The sequence below is a fragment of the Thunnus albacares genome, chromosome 1 (genome assembly GCF_914725855.1).
Source record: "Thunnus albacares chromosome 1, fThuAlb1.1, whole genome shotgun sequence".
Lineage (NCBI taxonomy): Eukaryota > Metazoa > Chordata > Actinopteri > Scombriformes > Scombridae > Thunnus > Thunnus albacares.
The window spans coordinates 24858985-24876246 of NC_058106.1; the positions used below are offsets into that span (position 1 = coordinate 24858985).

Here is a 17262-nt window from a genome sequence, read left to right on the forward strand (position 1 = left end):
TGTTTGTGTAAGCGTGCATATGCGTGCATTTTGGTGATGCAATTTCTGTATTGTATATGTATGCTTCACTATGGGCTGGATTATATGAGTCATATTTGGTCATAAAATTAAACTGCAGTCATGAGTGATTGTTGATGCATTATTGTATGCAAATTAACATTATTGTATGCAAATTAAGCGTGGCTGATGTTTGTGCAGGTTGGACGGAGTAATAGTTGTGATGGTGCTGGGGGGGTGGGGGGCTTGCCCGCCCATAAAAACCAAATGCCCGGCCAGTTACTTACCTTAGTGGCCAGTTAACCACTAAACACTGTCAGCTGGTGTTATTGTAAGTTGCTCTTTAATTGCTTTTATTTATAAGCACTTTGCAACTTTTGTTTTAAAAAGTGCTACATAAGAAACATTCTGTGCTTGAGGTTTGTGTTCGTTGTTTTCTTTGTTAGAACATTAATTGACTGCCCAAAGGTCTGTCAGCCCTGTGACAAACTTGCAAACCGTCTAGCATTTCTGTCTGCCTTCAAACAGACAGACAGGTTCGCTGAAATATGATTCTGGAAAACGAGTCGAGAAAAATGAATGAATGATTGAATGTACTGGCATTCAATTACTGTGCTCCACACAATAAACATATCTCTCTTTGAAATGTGATTCTGTTTCATTTCTTTGTTAGCCTGTGATGCCAGCTGGTTCCTCTTACAGCCTAATGTGTCCATCATTTGAATAGGGAGCAAGATTAATCTAGAAAAATAAATATCATCTTGCAGGCAGGCTGTGACAAAGGCAAATGACACCAAAACAACATGATGTGAGCTATCCCTATCAGTTTGTAACATCACAAGCTTTTTTGAAACCTTTGACCATTCTACCCAAACTCTGTATGTGTCTCAAACACATAAACAACCTCACCGGTGTCCCCCATAACCCACCCTCCAGGACCCTGGGGCCCAATAAGCAGCCATCTGAAGACAACCTCTTCCAACACACTCCAGCAAACACAGGCAGGGAGTGTTTGAATGTGTGTGAGAGAGAGAGAAAGAGGAGGTGGAGGTAGTTCAAGGGCACAAGTACTCCATCAAGCCAGGAGTCCAGGGAATAAACACCAGCACCCCCCCCCCCCCGCGTGCACCAGGAACCCATCCTGAGTGCCCCCCTAACCACACACACCTAGAGTACAGTGCACCTATTACTGCACACCGTCTCTACACTCTTCACTTTTGATTTTGATCCTCAGCTGCTGGCTGCGGCCTCAGCGTGGCGGCCCCAGCCGTACTGCCCCTGGCCCTGGCCGACTCCCAGCTCTGGCGTGGGTGGTTGGGTGGGGTGGCGGGGGAGATTTGGGGGCACTGAAGCTGTCCTCTGGTGCTCCTGCAGCCCTGCCTGCTCATCCATCCTAGCTTGCCAGCCCACAGATCGATAGCTCTGCTCTCTTAATCAGGTCTCTGGTGACTGTGGGCGGACAAGTGTGTGTATGTGTGTGTGTGGACAGGAGGTTGTATCGGCTGGAGGTTACACTTGTGTTTCTTTCCATCAATTCAATTCTCTGGCTGTTCACCACGACTGTTTATCTCAACTGTATTTTAGTGGCCCCCTTCTCTCTTTCTTCTTTATCTCCAAATCCTTTGCACATCCCCTGTTCAAAACCCTACACTGACTTCTTTTGCATCCTCATTTCTTTCATCCCCCTCTCTTCTATCCACTTACTCTAGCCGGCTCTTGTTAAGGCTCCAATCTTTCTGACAGTCCTGCTTTATATTTTTTCTCTTCTCCCTGTGCCTTTTCTTTCATCTCTTCACGCACTCTCTTGCTATTCTGGCAGCACACCAGGGCTCATTCAAAAGGAGTCTCACAGTCAAGTTGGACCCGGTGCTACTGCAATCTGTTTTGACTTGTGATGAAGACAGAAGAGGCGAAGTATTGGAGAAATGGAGATGAGAAAGGATGAGAGGTGCGAAGAGCGAGCAGAGCGAGAGGGTTAGTCAGATGGAGTGCGGGGCATCCAGCTGTGGTGTTGTGCCTTGCCAGAGAATCCGTCTTCAGGCTCTCATCACACCTGTGTAACCACAGCTGCATGCATGCACACACACACACACACACACACACACACACACACACACACACTCACACAGAGAAAACAAGCATAACAACACTATGGTTCGCGAAAAAGTAGCAAACAAAAGTAACTCAAAAACACTTTTTAATTTATTTAGAATTTTATAAAACTTTGTAATTTTCAGATAAACATTATCTGCTATTTCAAGTGCATCAGTGTGTATACAGCGCTGAAGAGCTAATATTAACTGTGTATTCTCACTGATCTCCTGTAAGTACATTTCAAAGCTCATTATATCTCCTTTTCTATCACGTCATAGTCTTTTATTGTGTTTGGTGCTGGTATAATTAACAACAAATTGGGTCACAACCTACAACTGCAAAACTGTCATTCAAACATCTTTGATCAAACAAAACACTTTTAACCAATAAATCATGCAAACATACCATTATTAATACTCTATTATTATGAATACACTAAACATTTTGCTTTGGTATGTCCAATTATTTATCAGTAGCCAAAGAGAATGAAGCTAGCTGTTCCCATCTCATTAAGGCAGATTGAATAGTCTGTCACAGTTTTGCTGAGTGCAGACAAAATGACATTAACACTTAATAAAAAAGTATTTGACTTTTGAAGTAACTAAATCACATCTTGTGTCCCAATTTCACAATACAAACTAACTGTATGCAGTTGGTACCACAACTAATCTATACAGTATACTCTTTTTGCATTTATGATAAAGGAATCAAATACTTTACCAATTTATACTGACAGGAAATGATACAATATGTATCTTGTTGGACGTCAATCAAACTGCAATTAGAATGCTGCTGTCAAATAAACAGCATTGTTTTTCCAGATTTTTTAGAAGATTTAATGCTTTTGTATTCCTGTGCTGTCCCACTATAATCTACAATCATTTAGAATTTCGTGCAGCTGTGAATAATGCATTGCTGTTGTGCATTACAATGTTGGACAACAGTGTTCATTGACAGTACACTCAAAAATCAAGAATATTTTGTATGCATACTGACTGTTCTGAGTACAGTTAATTTGACTTTTTCAGTGTGAATAAACTAGATACTCAAAACCTGCATAGAATTAATATATGGTGTGGAATTGAGACAATAGCAAACTCTAAAAATGTGGGTCACCACTTAATAATAACTTTTCTGTCACATGCATGTTAAGTGAATTTAAATTGAATACGACTGGTCCTTGTTTTTGATGCAGTTTGTGTTTCTTTCAATGCACTATTTTACATAATTTTATTGCCTTACTTTTTTAGGCACACATTATTTGTCCTATTCTGTTTAACATTCAGATTTTACTGGCTCAAGACCATGGTTACATGGTAAATTATATATCAAAGTGATGATTTCCAGACCTCTCAGAGCTAATAAACAATGCTCAGCATAATTGGTATTCAAAGTAATGGAATTACCTTTGTAGCAGCGTTTGTAGTTGTGATTAAGTTACCTCAGAGGGGAAGTCATTTTCCATGAGGTGTTAATTCATTACTTTGTGTTCCCTTTCTACACTTGTGATGTATTGTCTGATCTAAGGACCAGATGGGGACAGTCAGAAGGTGACGTACATCTGTTTTTCTTCAACCAGGAACCTGAATAGAGTCATACACTAAGAAGTGGTCCAGTCATGGGAAGAAGTGTCGCAGGAGGTCCTTCTTGTTGACCTTGCCCATCTGATTCCTTGGCATCCCCTCCACCAGTATCAGGCCTGTAGGGATGGTGTAAGGCGCCATGTGCTCCCTGCAAAAAACACAGACGTTAAAACACTGAAGACTGTTTACTGCAGAAGGGAGATACGCACAGACTCAGCTCAAACAGGCATGCACAAGGACACACACACAATACACAGATGGATGTGCACACATGGACGGCAATATGCATGCGCATGCATATGCAACAACAAAATAAGAAAACAAAAACAGAGAACAATTGCAAAACAAAGGCTAGCCCTGTGGCAGAGTAGTCGAGATAAGGAAAGAAATGTCCTTCATACACTCTGCAGCTCTCCTCCCTAATATCCCCAATTCGCCTTCCAGACACAGACAATTCCCTTCGTACAAAACAATACAATCACAGTGAGATGAAATTAAAAAAAACAAATAATAAAAGGATAAACAGAAGGCTGGGATAATTAAAAGTGTTTTATTTTTTCCATTCTGAGTGCATGGTTGTTACGTCAAGTCTTGAAGCCTGGAGCTTTTTTTATTATCTTCTAACCTAGTTTGTTTGTTTGTATGTGTGTGTGTGTGTGTGTGTGTGTGTGAGGGTTGTTGTGTGTATGCTTTTGGTGCAAGTGAGCATAATGACTCATACTGCTGCCATCAAACACTCCTTTCAGCAGATGTCTCCGTCTCTCCATCTCTCTGACTCAGTGAGTAAAGTGTGAGTGAGTGCATGCGTACACGTCTGTAATGGTGCTTTGCTCGTGTCACCAATTTCTCCGGGGCAGTGTGTTTGTGTGTGCACGAGCGTGTGTGTGTTCAAGGCAGCGTAGGGCACAGAGGGTGTGATAGAGATTTGGACTGACAGCTGAAGCCAGGGCACTGAAGAGTGAGCATCCATCTACTTGTTTATGTCTCATTTTATCCCCCCCCCCCCACACACCCTGGCCTCAGCAGTGGGCGGTGTGCTGGCACTGCCTGTCCGCTGGCAGCACCCATGGCTGAAAACACTGTGTGTAAGTGTGTGTGTGTGTGTGTGTGTGTGTGTGTGTGTGTGTGTGTGTGTGTGTGTGTGTGTTTGTGTGTGTGCGCGCATGTGTGTGTTAACCTGGGCCACAGGCAGCAGTAGTAATCCACCATGCTGGACCAGCAGGCCACAGCAGTAGGATGTAACACCCCCACACCATATGGAGCCCACATCCCTGACACACACGCACGCACACATGCACACACACACACACACATACACATAATGCACTCATACAGAATTCAGAGATGGATAAACGATAGCGGTGGGTAGTAAAAGGGTTCTTGTAGAGGACGAAAATAGAAAAAAGGTGGACAAATGAGTGAGCTACTACAAAAGTGGGTAAGTAAAAAAAAAGGAAAAAATGAGGAAAAGGAGTGTTTGCGCCTTCAGTCACTCCAAAGAGGAGGGCAGTGTGTCACCACCAACTGTCTGCGATAGACAAAATAAACTCCATTGACATTTAGAGAAAGAGGAAAAAAAAAAACTGTTAGCCCGTAAGACAAAGCCCTCCGTAACAATCATTTGTTCGCTTCCTCCATATCCTCCTCTTTTTCATCTCTTGTCTTTCCTTCAGCTCCCCTCATTAGTCCATCTCTGGCCTCTCTTTCTCTCACATCCTTTCCTATTGATCTGAAGACTTCGGGGCTAGTCACTGGGGATCTGTGTGCAGAAGTGCTCGCAAAGCTGCAGAGTCTGCATCAGGCTTCTTCATTTGTTTACCACAAGACCGACAACGAGCAGAAAAAAAAAGTGTTCTTGAATAAGCGTAATAAGATTTAACTGAGAGAGGGTCAGCGTTATTTTGCAACAAAGGGACATTGGCCTCTTTTTTGTTTTGTTTTTGTGCGATTCAGGATGATGGATTGGTTGGAAGTTATTCAGGTCACAGTCTCCACTGGTGGTACTGGTTGGAGTCCACCTGCTGCTGGAAAGCACTTTTGCAGGTAGCAGGTGGCCCAGTAGTTATGACTTTATCTTTAAACTACAGGACAGTAGGTTGATGTCTTAGCAAGCATCTACCCTACCACAGTGCCTCTGAGCAAAACAATAGATCCCTATCAACAAGTTCTCATGTGCATGTAGGAAAAAAATAATACATTCTGTTATTGTTAGTTAAGATCTAATTTAATAATCAAATCAGTTGTAATAAGTAAAAAATATCCTTCTTTTAATAAGTTAAGAATCCTTTTTTAACCATAACCCTAACTGTAACTTAACCATACTTCAGCTTAAGTGTAGCATTATTCCTGCAGCAGGTTCCATAGTGAGTGCTGGTTTTTTTTTTACCTCACTTGTGATGGCATTTATAGATAGCACTGTGCAACACATTTTTACTTGTTTTTTGTACCTGGGTAGTTATTTAGTAGTTATTTCCTAATTGCCTGTGCCTAAAAAGTATAGAAAAAGGCTAAAAATGATTTACAGTATATTTGTAAATCCCCAAAAACTGCTTGCTTCTAAATCTTTTGTGGTCACTTTTGTATAACTTTAGTATAAATATATGTTAATTTTGATTCATATGCTGTTTTTTCTGACTTTATGTGAATGAAAATGTGTGAATTTGCCCGTTTTCCCATTGGAAATAGATACATTTCAAAATATCATTGTCCAGGTCACAAAAGCAAAGTCTGAAGGGAATAACAGCCATTTTCTATACTGTTCAGGCATAAGCAATAAGGAAATAACACTTACTACCCAGGAACAAAAATTGTGTTACATAGTGTAATATAGAGGGATTTGGACAACTAAAATACTTGCAATGTATTTAAAGGAGAGATTATGTAATTGAAAGTCATAGTACCTAGCCCAGGTCTTCAACTCAGGCAAGGTCAAACTCTGCCCCTTCTTCAGCTGCACCACTGCAGTGACCTTTTGGCCCCATGTGGCATCTGGGGACCCGATCACAGCAACATCTGCAAGGTTAAACATCACACTGCTGACATGTCCTCGCATCATACAGTGCAGTCCACAAATATTAAGAAATTAACAATTTTTTTTTGTTATTTTGGCCTTCTACATCAGCACACTGGATTTGACATGAAACAATAATGAGATTAAAGGGGTTGACTCTTAGCTTTAATTTGAGGGTGGGTGTCTACATCCAACTGTGGATGAGTTGTAGCCCTTTTTCTACATAGTCCATAAATGTGCCTGTACATTAAGAATTACTGTGCTGCTGCATTGTCCTAAAATTAGGGGACATCATACAAAAAGGGATATTTTTATGATTTCTATACTCTTGACTTAATATGATGTCAAAGCCCTCAAATACTCACACAGCATCATCATAGTCATTTCATTTCACTCCCAATTTGCGAACAGGACAGCCAAAACAATGAAAAATGCGTCACTGTCGTACAACTTAGAGTGAACCTGTTAAGCGTTTTTACCTATGATGTCTGGATGAGTCAGTAGGTGACGCTCCACCTCGAGCGCGCTGATCTTGTAGCCACCACTCTTGATGATGTCAACACTGGTGCGGCCCAAGATCCAATACACACCATCTTTGAAGGTTGCTGTGTCTCCTAAAAGACAAACAAGTAAGTTGTTGTGATTAAGTAAGTAAGTTGAAAATGAAAAGAACAAGTTATCTATGTCCATAACTGTAATTCTAACAATTTTTGTTTATGACCAGTTAGATTTTTTTTTTTTTTAAATCTGGGAATTTATTGGTGTTTCTTTTCTTTTTTTTTCAAATGTCTCTGCAGAGCACTAAAAGCTGGCCAGGTAGTGGTTAGACTGAATTTCAAATATTAAAAAGACTGCAGTCCTGGTTTTAATTTTCTATTTTAGAAACGGGTGAAATTCTAAAAAAATACAATTTGCCTACCAAACATTTAGTCACATTGATGATGCATAATCAGCAGCTTATTAACATTTTTTCCTAATTATTGTATTTCTCTTTACTACATGAAACATTATTCTGAGCTGTGCTCACTACAAGACAAGCTTTATTTGCTGTAAACTGCTATGAATGGTTTCTTACAGCAGAAATTAACATGATTTTGTGGGGAAAAACATCTGGTTGAAAATTAATTTAATACTGATCTGCTCCTTAAAAAAACAGCATCTGTAAATAACACTATTATGGCCTTTATTTCTAGATGCAAGGAATGTAGGGTGACAAAAGTGGAATGGAGAAGACAAAGACACCTCACATCTAGACCGAGTAAACTTGGCTCAGTACAAAGACTGTTTGTGTGTGTTTGAGACAGAGAAAGTCAGGGTGCAGTGAATAGATGAGTGTTTAAGATTCTCCCACCCCCTCCGCACACACATAGGTGTCTAGGGAGACAGGTGTGGGGGAGGATGAGTACAGTATGTGGTGCGAGGGGGCTCAGCTGGGCCTGGGGATGACGAGCGGAGGAAATGGGTCAGTATGGATGAGTGGAGAGAGATGGAGGGAGAGAAAAATGGACAGAGGCAGGAAGGAGCAGAGGGAATAAAACAAGGAACAGGAAGGTGTCCTTTTGGATTATTACAGGTGGTGTGTTCACAGCTGGGACCGAGGAGGCGATGGATGGTCAAGTGTGTGTACGTGTGTGTGGGAGACACTGTGATGAGGTTAAGTGGGTGCTGTATTTAAGGTTGGAGGGTTGAACAAAGGTGGTGGACTGAGAGGTCTGCAAAGGTCAGGAATAGGGGCTGAGGCCGAGTAACCTGACACGTCAGATGAATTGTTACACAGAAGAAGAGAAGTCGTCCTTGGAAACTGTTTGGAAAAGGGCAGGCACTTTCAAACTATACTTGGCAGGTGATTGGATGAACCATCTGTCTATCAACATCTTACTTTGCGAGGCAGCTGGATTGGCAAGATCACGTGAGAATCTTCATAGGATGCTGATTGGTGCGAACCACCGGTGATTCAGACACAAGCGTGATCTTGTGATGTCATGATCTCGAGAATCCAGCTGCCTCTCAAGGTAAGCGGCTCTGATACAAAAACTAGAATCTGCAAATTCAATTTCATTGAAAACAAAAAGGTCATAAACCTTCTTCACACATACAAGGCTGATGTTTTTACACCAGGATTATATTCCTGGCGTTGTGGAGAAGACGCTGAAACGGCATTAAGACTGTGAAGGGAGATACTGTTTACAAAAATTCTAATTTAATAGTTAAATGAATATATAAAATCTAATGAAAAAAACTTTTTTCTTTCTTTAATATTTTTGGAACTACGGTCATTCGCTTGCCTGTCGAGATTTAGATGAGAAAATTGATCCCACTCTCAGAAACAAGAGTGGCATCAAGCTCCTCATCTAACAAATCTCAGAGATTGAATAAACATTTGTCCCAAAATGGCAAAACTCTTTGTTTAATTTGTTAGGAGGGGAAGAGTTGTATTGAGGGAATCTGGATGAATACCATTTCTAAAATTCCTGCTAAGGACAGATCCACCAGGTTAAACTGTGTTTGCAGACACTGCAGCAGGACACAAGTTTGGTCTAAACCTGAAATATGGAATCAATTGAAGAAAACAACTCGCCATGTCTTTCTTGGAATCAACACGATTGTAGGTGAAGTATTATATTTTGACGGTGGTCTACTTTTACTGCCATCTCCTCCCTGTCTTCTACTCCATCATTTTATCTAATTTAATCCCTTCTCTCTAACCCTGTGTTCTTCTATCAATCTTACATTTTTTGCCCACTTTTTCAGCCTCTTCTGTTCCTATGCCAACCAAACACACACAACTCCATCCTTGCCCTCTGCTTTTTTTTTCTCACTACCTCATTCATTCACCCGTTCCTTCCACCTCTCTGGAGCATCTCTCATCACATCTCCTGTTTCCTTCTCTCCACCTATCTTCCCGTCTCCTCTTCCCCCTTTGCCTCTACGCCTCAGCATCAATAGAGGGCCCATCTGTTCCCATACATCACGCACTTCATTTCAGTTTATTAGCTGGGATAAATCATAAATATTTCATTATACATCACGGGCGGCTGTCGCCTGCACACCGACAATTTATCACCGCTGCCCTCTCTGCCGGCTTGCCACGGCGGCTATAAGCTTTCCAGTCTATTAAACAAGATTGATACACTGTGTAAATTTAGATATTGGGAATTTCTTCACAGACCACTGCTCCGCACTGATAGGCCGGGGTAACAGGGGAGGAGAGGGAGGATGGAGAGAGAAAGGGAGGGGGCAGAGGGGGGAGAAGAGGAGCTTGGTTGGGTGTTAACAACAGTAACAGGGTAGTTACAGTTTCTCCTTTTCTCCTCCTCTTTAGGATGAGAGGGAAAAAGAAAAGAAAGTGCAGAAATAATCTGGTTAGAGCGATGGAGCTCTCTCTTCTTATGCAAATAGATATGGGAAAAAAGAGCAGTTTACATGCACATTTATAAGCTCTCACTGTGCCCCCTGTTTGACCGTGTGTGTGTGTATCTGTGTGTGTGTGTGTATGCAAAAGCTGAGACAGATAAAATTGCCATAAATCCATCCATCTGGCTGCAAATGTTTAAGCGCAGAGGAAGGAAACGGCATTAATGAGGCAATGTTTGACAAAAGGGTTGAAAACTAACACTCAGACAACATACTTGTATTGAGTTTGAAGTACTTACACAGGACTCTTTGACCTTGTCTCTTTGAGGAGGATGAAATAACGAGGGATAGTACAGCATGTTTGGAGAGAGGCACAAGTGGGAATAGTGATTGGAGAACACAGACTGATAAAAAGAGGGAAGAAGGGCGGGAGAGAGATTGTTGCGAACTGTGTTACTAGGACGCGCACACACACACACGCAGAGGCTTGTACACATACACACATATATACTGTATGTACACACACAGTACATACATACATACACACACATGCACACACAAACACTACTTCAGGCATCAGAGACTCTGCCATTATGTGTTATGGCGTCGGAGGCAGATATGGCCGAATGGCTTTCTTAATTAAAACGATAAGAAGCCTAATTGCACTGGGCTTTCATCTCATTCTGAGGCATTAAAGAAAGTGAAGGCACACAGTGTGGAAAAAAAAAAGAAATAAAAACAGATCAAGAATTTAACTGAGGATGGAGGGCAGAGAAACTTCCATAATGTCTTTCAGAAAGCAAGAAAATGACATTAGTTGGCTCTGCAGAACGAAGAAAACTTCACTCTGTTACAGCATAATTAAAATTTCAGAATACCAACACTGTACATATCAACGGTTTTTAAAATTCCAGCTACAGCAATTTGTCAGTGAGATGCAAAATTATCTTTAGAGGAATTTCTGTGGAATGAATTTCTGAGAATGAAATTTCAAAATGAACACTGATGATTGATAACCATTCCTGCTGTAATTTATTTCTTCATCAAGGTCTGCATTTGTGTCACTGTTGACATTTTCCGAGTAAAACCAAGCACATTACACTGAACAAACCGGAGGGAAGAGAGATGAGAAATATGAATCGGCTGCATGAGGGAAATTATTGTACGAATATGAAAAATGCTTGTGTGAACTTCTGAAAGGTTAAAATGCTTAGTGACAGTCATAGAAACTGTGTTTGTGCATCTGAACAATGTTCCTGTGTTGAGAGAGAAATAAAGAACATCTGTTCATGCTGAAGCATAACCTGCCATGTCTGCTTGGGTATAACTGTGCATAGATTTGTCACAACAACTCCAAGAGGTTGGTGAGACAGAGATAAAGGAGTATTCGCCCCACTCTTTGAGGCTCACTCCTCTTCAATACAGCATCTTGTCTGTATTGAGTGTGAGTTGCTCTGAGCATTAAAGAAAGTGTGACAATACTGTACTGAGAATTGTTTCTTTCCTTATTGAAGTCAAATGCAAGAGGTGAATCCGCCATGACAGAAGACGGGCAAGTCGCGAAGGGAAGGTAAAGTAAGTAAAAGTCGAAAAAGCAAAATAAAAATGAGTGACTGTGAATGAAAGGTACCTTTTAAAAACTGCTAAATACCAAAATCAAAAACAAACATGTCAGTTTATGCAAATATATGTTACACAACTTTCCCCATGCAAAGTCCATTTAATATTTACCTACAAGATTACATGCCATGTATTCTGGGTGGAGCAAAAAATTTTAGCTGAGGCAGGTACTGTGGAGCACCGAGCTGTTGGCTCTTTACCCATCAAACAAACTGTTTGCCTCTCTCCCTGAGTACCCACTCAACAAACACTCAGGGCTGGCAGGGAAGCAGCACAGGGGCTCAATAGTGCTGACAGCATGCATGCTACCTCAGAAAATGTGAACCATGATTCTGAGGTTCAAAAAGGAGCAATGGGGTATGTTCAGTGCTTTCACCAAATCATTACTTACATGGAGGCCCTGTGTTAAATTTTTTTTTTCTGATTGGGAGCACACTATGCCTTGGGAAAAAAATCAACTGCCCACAGAACTATTCAGCGTTACACAGACACACATATAGTCTGGGCATGTTGCTTTTCTTAAGCTAAAGTGTGTGAGTGTGACATATGAAAAAGGCCACAGCTATTCAGAAAAATACTTCCGCCTGGCGTCACTACTGGAGGTGTCGAGAAAGGAGAGAGGCGACTGAAAAAAATCAGTTTTTGTGGAGGTGACAGAAGTCATCTGTTAGCCTGTCAGTTCCTTCAAGCCACACAAAAGATTCTTGCTCTCACTGAAATAGACTAAAATAAGTGTTGTATGAGTATTTGTAATTGAATGACCTTGATCTAAGCACAGTGTACTTGTTGTTGTGCGCACACTCAACCCTGGAGATGGCATGCAGCCCTCTGTAAAGCGCATACTTTGAATGATAAAATGACAGCGTGTCTGCATTCACATTTCCATCTCTGCATTCTTTGACTTGCTGACTTCCATTATTAAACGAAAACATGCCTTCATCCATGGGTAGAGTGTGGCATAAAAAATCCAATTCCAGGCACTAAAGTAGATGGATAAAAATAAAAAGGCTTTAATAAAATATTGACTAACACATGATCAAAATACACAAACACATATCGGCACAATTGTCTCCCTCGAGGTGTCTCGCTCCGGCTGCAACATGTCTACAACTCCCATCATTAATTGTGAAATAAGAAATCTGCATAATCAGTAAATGTTAAAGTACATGTACATCAAAAAGATCTAAACTGTTCAGTCACAAATTACTTGAAAATTCAACTATAAGCTATTTAAATCTCTCCTGAACTAAAAAAAGATATGTCCTTTCCCTCTTCCCCGTTTTACGGGTATAGCATTGTAACCGGTACTATATACTACAGTATCTGTGCATCTTTGGCACATAAATTTCCTTTGGGATGAATAAATCTTACCTTATAATTCTAATCTCATATGCTGTTGTGATGTGTTTTCTTTTCACAACATTTGAAGGCTTATGAAATTCTTTACTGACTGAAAAAACCTCAAATCTTTTAAGTCTGTACACTTCTATATCAAGATATTGCCAAATCCATAATGAATGTGTTGATAAAAACATTTTTTTCATCAACAAATAAAAAGGAAATGATGATGTGAAAGATGGACAAATATGTAGATGGAAGCCATTAATAAACATGAGCTAATACACATATTGGCACACTTGCCTTCTTCAGAGTGTTAATAAATTCTTTATTGACTGAGAAAAAAAAACCCTGGTGTTTAAAGCCTGTGTGCCTGTGCACGTGTCACTCTAGTCAAGTCAAGATTTTTTTTTTATAACCTACAATCACATGCAATGTCTCAATGTCTCAGTGGTCTTTACAGGGTTGTATAAGCAACAGTTCCCAATGCAGCCCAAGCTCTGAAAAGAAACAAAACTGCTCAAAAACATAAACCTACAGCGTACTGAATGATTTATAGTCTCTTTAGACCATCTGTCTATGACAAGTTAATAGAGTGTTTACAATCTGATGTTTACAGTGATCCTAAACCATAAATAGTCACCTGACTGTCCTCATAATGTGTAGTCGACATGTTGTAAAAGTGACATCTGCACATTTTTAGCTAGCCTTTCTTATACCTGTTATATGTTGTCTTTACTATCAACAAAAACCACTTAATACAGAAAGACACAAAAGTGCTTTGAGCTGACCCGTCATAGTTGTTGTGTAGCTGTGTAGATGTATTTCTTTTTTGAAGGAGCGCCCTGCAGCTACAGTGTAGTCCTCTGAATACCAACTTTGCAAACACCTCTGAGACAGGCATGGCGACACAACCCTTTTAAAACCCTCTAAATAGTTTCAGACATTACCTATCATCAACCAAACCCCCTCAAAAAATTCCTTCAGAAAAGTTGACTTTTTAGAGGTACTATTTGACAGTGAATGTTGTGTTTATATACGTCTCCGCACTAGTTATCAATCAAGTGTTTAAAGCGAGCTGGATGAGGAGATGCTTTTCCTCTGTGAGAAGGTACAAGTGGAGTCACAGTCTTTCAGCAGAACCTAAACTTTCACACTAGGGGTTAAAGCTGAGTGCCCTCCATCGCTGTGGAGAGGAGAGCCTTATCTGCACAGAGATGAGTGAGGTCTAAATGTGAGTCATGCCTCTTCTCAAAGTGACTGTAAACACTTAGCATATATGAATATTAATGTTCCACATTAAAGCCCCAAAGCCTCGATGGAAGAGTTAATGAGGACAAATAACAGACAGCCAAGCAGTGAAATCTCAGCTCTGACATTATTTATCATCCTTAACTTTTGTCACAGCTCCTTTTTTAGTAATTAATATCGTACAAGAAAGCACTTTGCACTTGGATGAGTGATCTAATTTGTTTAATATAATGCAATTAAAGGAGCTTGAATTGCTTTATGTTAATGTTACTGATTATATTCCTTGCTGGGTTGCCTCTCCACCAGCAGATAACAAGCTGAACTTGAGGATTGATGTCTGTCTCAGATCTGCCATGTTCATCAAGCAAACTACTTAACTGCTGTTTACATGCTCCTGCTCTACGGTAAAACACACAGATCTGAAGCTGACGATGACGCCTGAACACTGAGCATACCCGATTTCAAAACTGGTCTTTTCTGCTTTTGGTACTTCAGAAATCACAGAACTCTTCTCTCTTTGATTTGAACCAGAACATGAAATAATGAATTAATGAAATTCTTCTCCTACAAGTCTGTCTTATTCAGTGTTTACTGCAGGAAAAAGAACAGAAGACCAAGTGGCAGCTGCTACAACAGTTTACTGAAAACTCCTGGAGTTTAGTGGCTCACATGAAGTGTGTTTGACAAGTTTTACCTGCAACTGGTGTTAATAAAACCGGGACCACCGTGCATTGACACCTTGGCTGTAAATGTTACAGCGATAAGAGGGACGGCTGGTTTTTGTGCTGGGCGGGTGGGGTGTTGGTGAATCCCACTGGAAGCTCTGACATTGGAGTTTAGAAGGACACGATGTGACTGGGGGTGAGATTTGACATTGAGAATGCAGAGAGGGATGGTGGCAGGGAAGAGGAGAGCACAGCTGGGAGCGAAAGAGCGATGCACAAATGACTAGTGATGGCTCTGCAGGATATGAGCCACACTTCTGTCTGTCTATCAGCGGAGAATTTACCCTGCAGACCTGAAACTCACCTTTACAGCTGGGGTTACATCTCTCTCAGTCACACATAAGCACACACGCCGACAGAAACAAACGAACAAGAGCGCACCCGTTTGCTCTCACACATTCTTAGACGCATGTGTTTTAACACTTGAAGCTTTGAGGAGCTTTGACACTCTGTGGGGATACCGTCTGTTTAAAAATGATATTTGTGAAAACAACCTCTGCAGCAACATATGTTCATAATATAAAATATACTTACAGATACATCCTAAAATACTTTGTGGCTTCAGATGCAGTGGAAATAGCTTTACTTGCAACAAAAAACTGCCCTGAAACTGAAAAATATTTTATATTACGTCGGCTCACATAGGAAGGTTCTGTGGGAATAAATCATTAAGAGTGCAAAACAAAGATTTAACCCCACTGTTAACATTTTTGCCCCAGAGCCTGAGCCTCCCCTAATTAATTAAATAAATAATTAAAGGGCTAACAGCAAGCCCCCAAACACAGCTTCCTCTACACTGCCGGCTACAACCACGCCCTCACCAACAAAATGCAAAATTTGGAAAATTGCTAATTCTTAAGCCTCCCTCCCTTCCCACTAGTCCTTACTTATTTATGTATTTCCAAATTTATTTATGAATTGATTCAGAACATCGTAATCCATTCTGGGAGGAGTGCTGGGCTGTCTTGGTTGGTAAGCACCAGCTAAACCTGAGTCTACTGCAACACTGTCTCAGACTCACTGTATTCACATGTGTGCATCATCTCCAACAACAAAAGCCCTACCAGATTTGTCATCTTGCATTGATATTGTAACTCTGGATAGCAGACAGACTGAATTGTATACAGCAAAAAAAAAACAGCGACAAAAAAAAGCTAGAAGGGATCAATGTGCACAGAGATGTTTGTGAAGATGAGTGGAAAGAGAGAGCACTCAAGAGAAGGTGACAGCTTCCCTATAGAGCTGCCAGTCATGCTACGCAGCACCCGCTCGCACAAGAGTAGACACCTCTGGCCAGCTGCGCGCTTATTGATCTAAACTCACACTCCTTTCTCTGCTTTTTACACTCCACTTTTCTTTGGCCATGTCCTTTGCCTGTCAGGATCCTCCGTTAGCTTTCTTTTCTTGTCAGACCTCATCTTCTACTCTGTGTCTGCCGTGCAGCGCAAACAGGATGATTTTACAGACATATTCAACTGCAATAGATTTTTTCTTTAAACTCAAAGCACTTCTGCTGGTTTATCCAAAAAAAAAAATCCCACGAGTTTTAGATTCTGTAGTACATCAAGTACATCTTAGTCATATGTCTGAAAAGCAGCGTAGTGCTGAATACCTGTCATTTTCACTCCCTGACCTGAAGGTCAAATCCGGGAGGATGCAGATAAAATGAGAAACAAAAAGCTCCATGGGAAGGTGACGAGAGATCAGCTAAGAGTTAGCAAGTCAGAGATGGAAGTGTGAGGATGAGACAGAGTGTTAGGGAGAAAGGTGGGGTGTGAAACAGGGAGCAGGTGTAAGGGTAAAAAGGGTACAGGTGTGAGAGGGGAGGTAGGAAGCTAAGGAGAGGGTTAAGTGCAAGGGGTCCCCATCTAACACTTAGATGTCCACATATCCACACTGAGGGGGTTTGTGTGGACACGGCACACTAGTGTGTGTGGACAAGAGTAACTTGTGTGGGAGTTAACTCTCCACGTAAATATGTGTCTTTCTGTAAATCAAGTGTGTAAGTGTGGACTATGTGTCTCATTATGTCTGAGTTGAGTGGGAGAGCTGCTGGTTTCTGAAGTATTTTTCCCCACTGTAAAATCCCAATTCAAAGTTTTCTTTTATTGAAATATTTAAAATGTTCAACGTACTGTAGAATTTAATATAATTTTTATATAATAATTATAATAACAATGTAATGAAAATATAGGTTTATGTTATGGTCATTAGTTTCAAAGAATTTTCTCTGTGTTCATTGAAAATCTGATTTTCAGGGGTGGGCCTATGAGCAGGATTTGTGACATTA

The 17262-nt window shown here is 40.8% G+C and overlaps 1 protein-coding gene across 4 annotated transcripts in view; it reads right to left on the reverse strand.

Moving 5' to 3' along the window:
- Positions 1-2181: 2181 nt before the first annotated feature.
- acsf3 (acyl-CoA synthetase family member 3) overlaps positions 2182-17262 on the reverse strand; it is a 36600-nt gene continuing 21519 nt past the window's right edge. For all 4 annotated transcript variants that reach the window (XM_044351497.1, XM_044351505.1, XM_044351491.1 and 1 more), the window contains exons 8-10: positions 7164-7298; positions 6575-6686; positions 2182-3822 (exon numbers count right to left, since the gene is read on the reverse strand). In XM_044351497.1, coding sequence (XP_044207432.1) covers positions 3708-3822; positions 6575-6686; positions 7164-7298 — 362 coding nt within the window. In that variant the 3' untranslated portion in view covers positions 2182-3707. The remainder of the gene's footprint in view (positions 3823-6574; positions 6687-7163; positions 7299-17262) is intronic.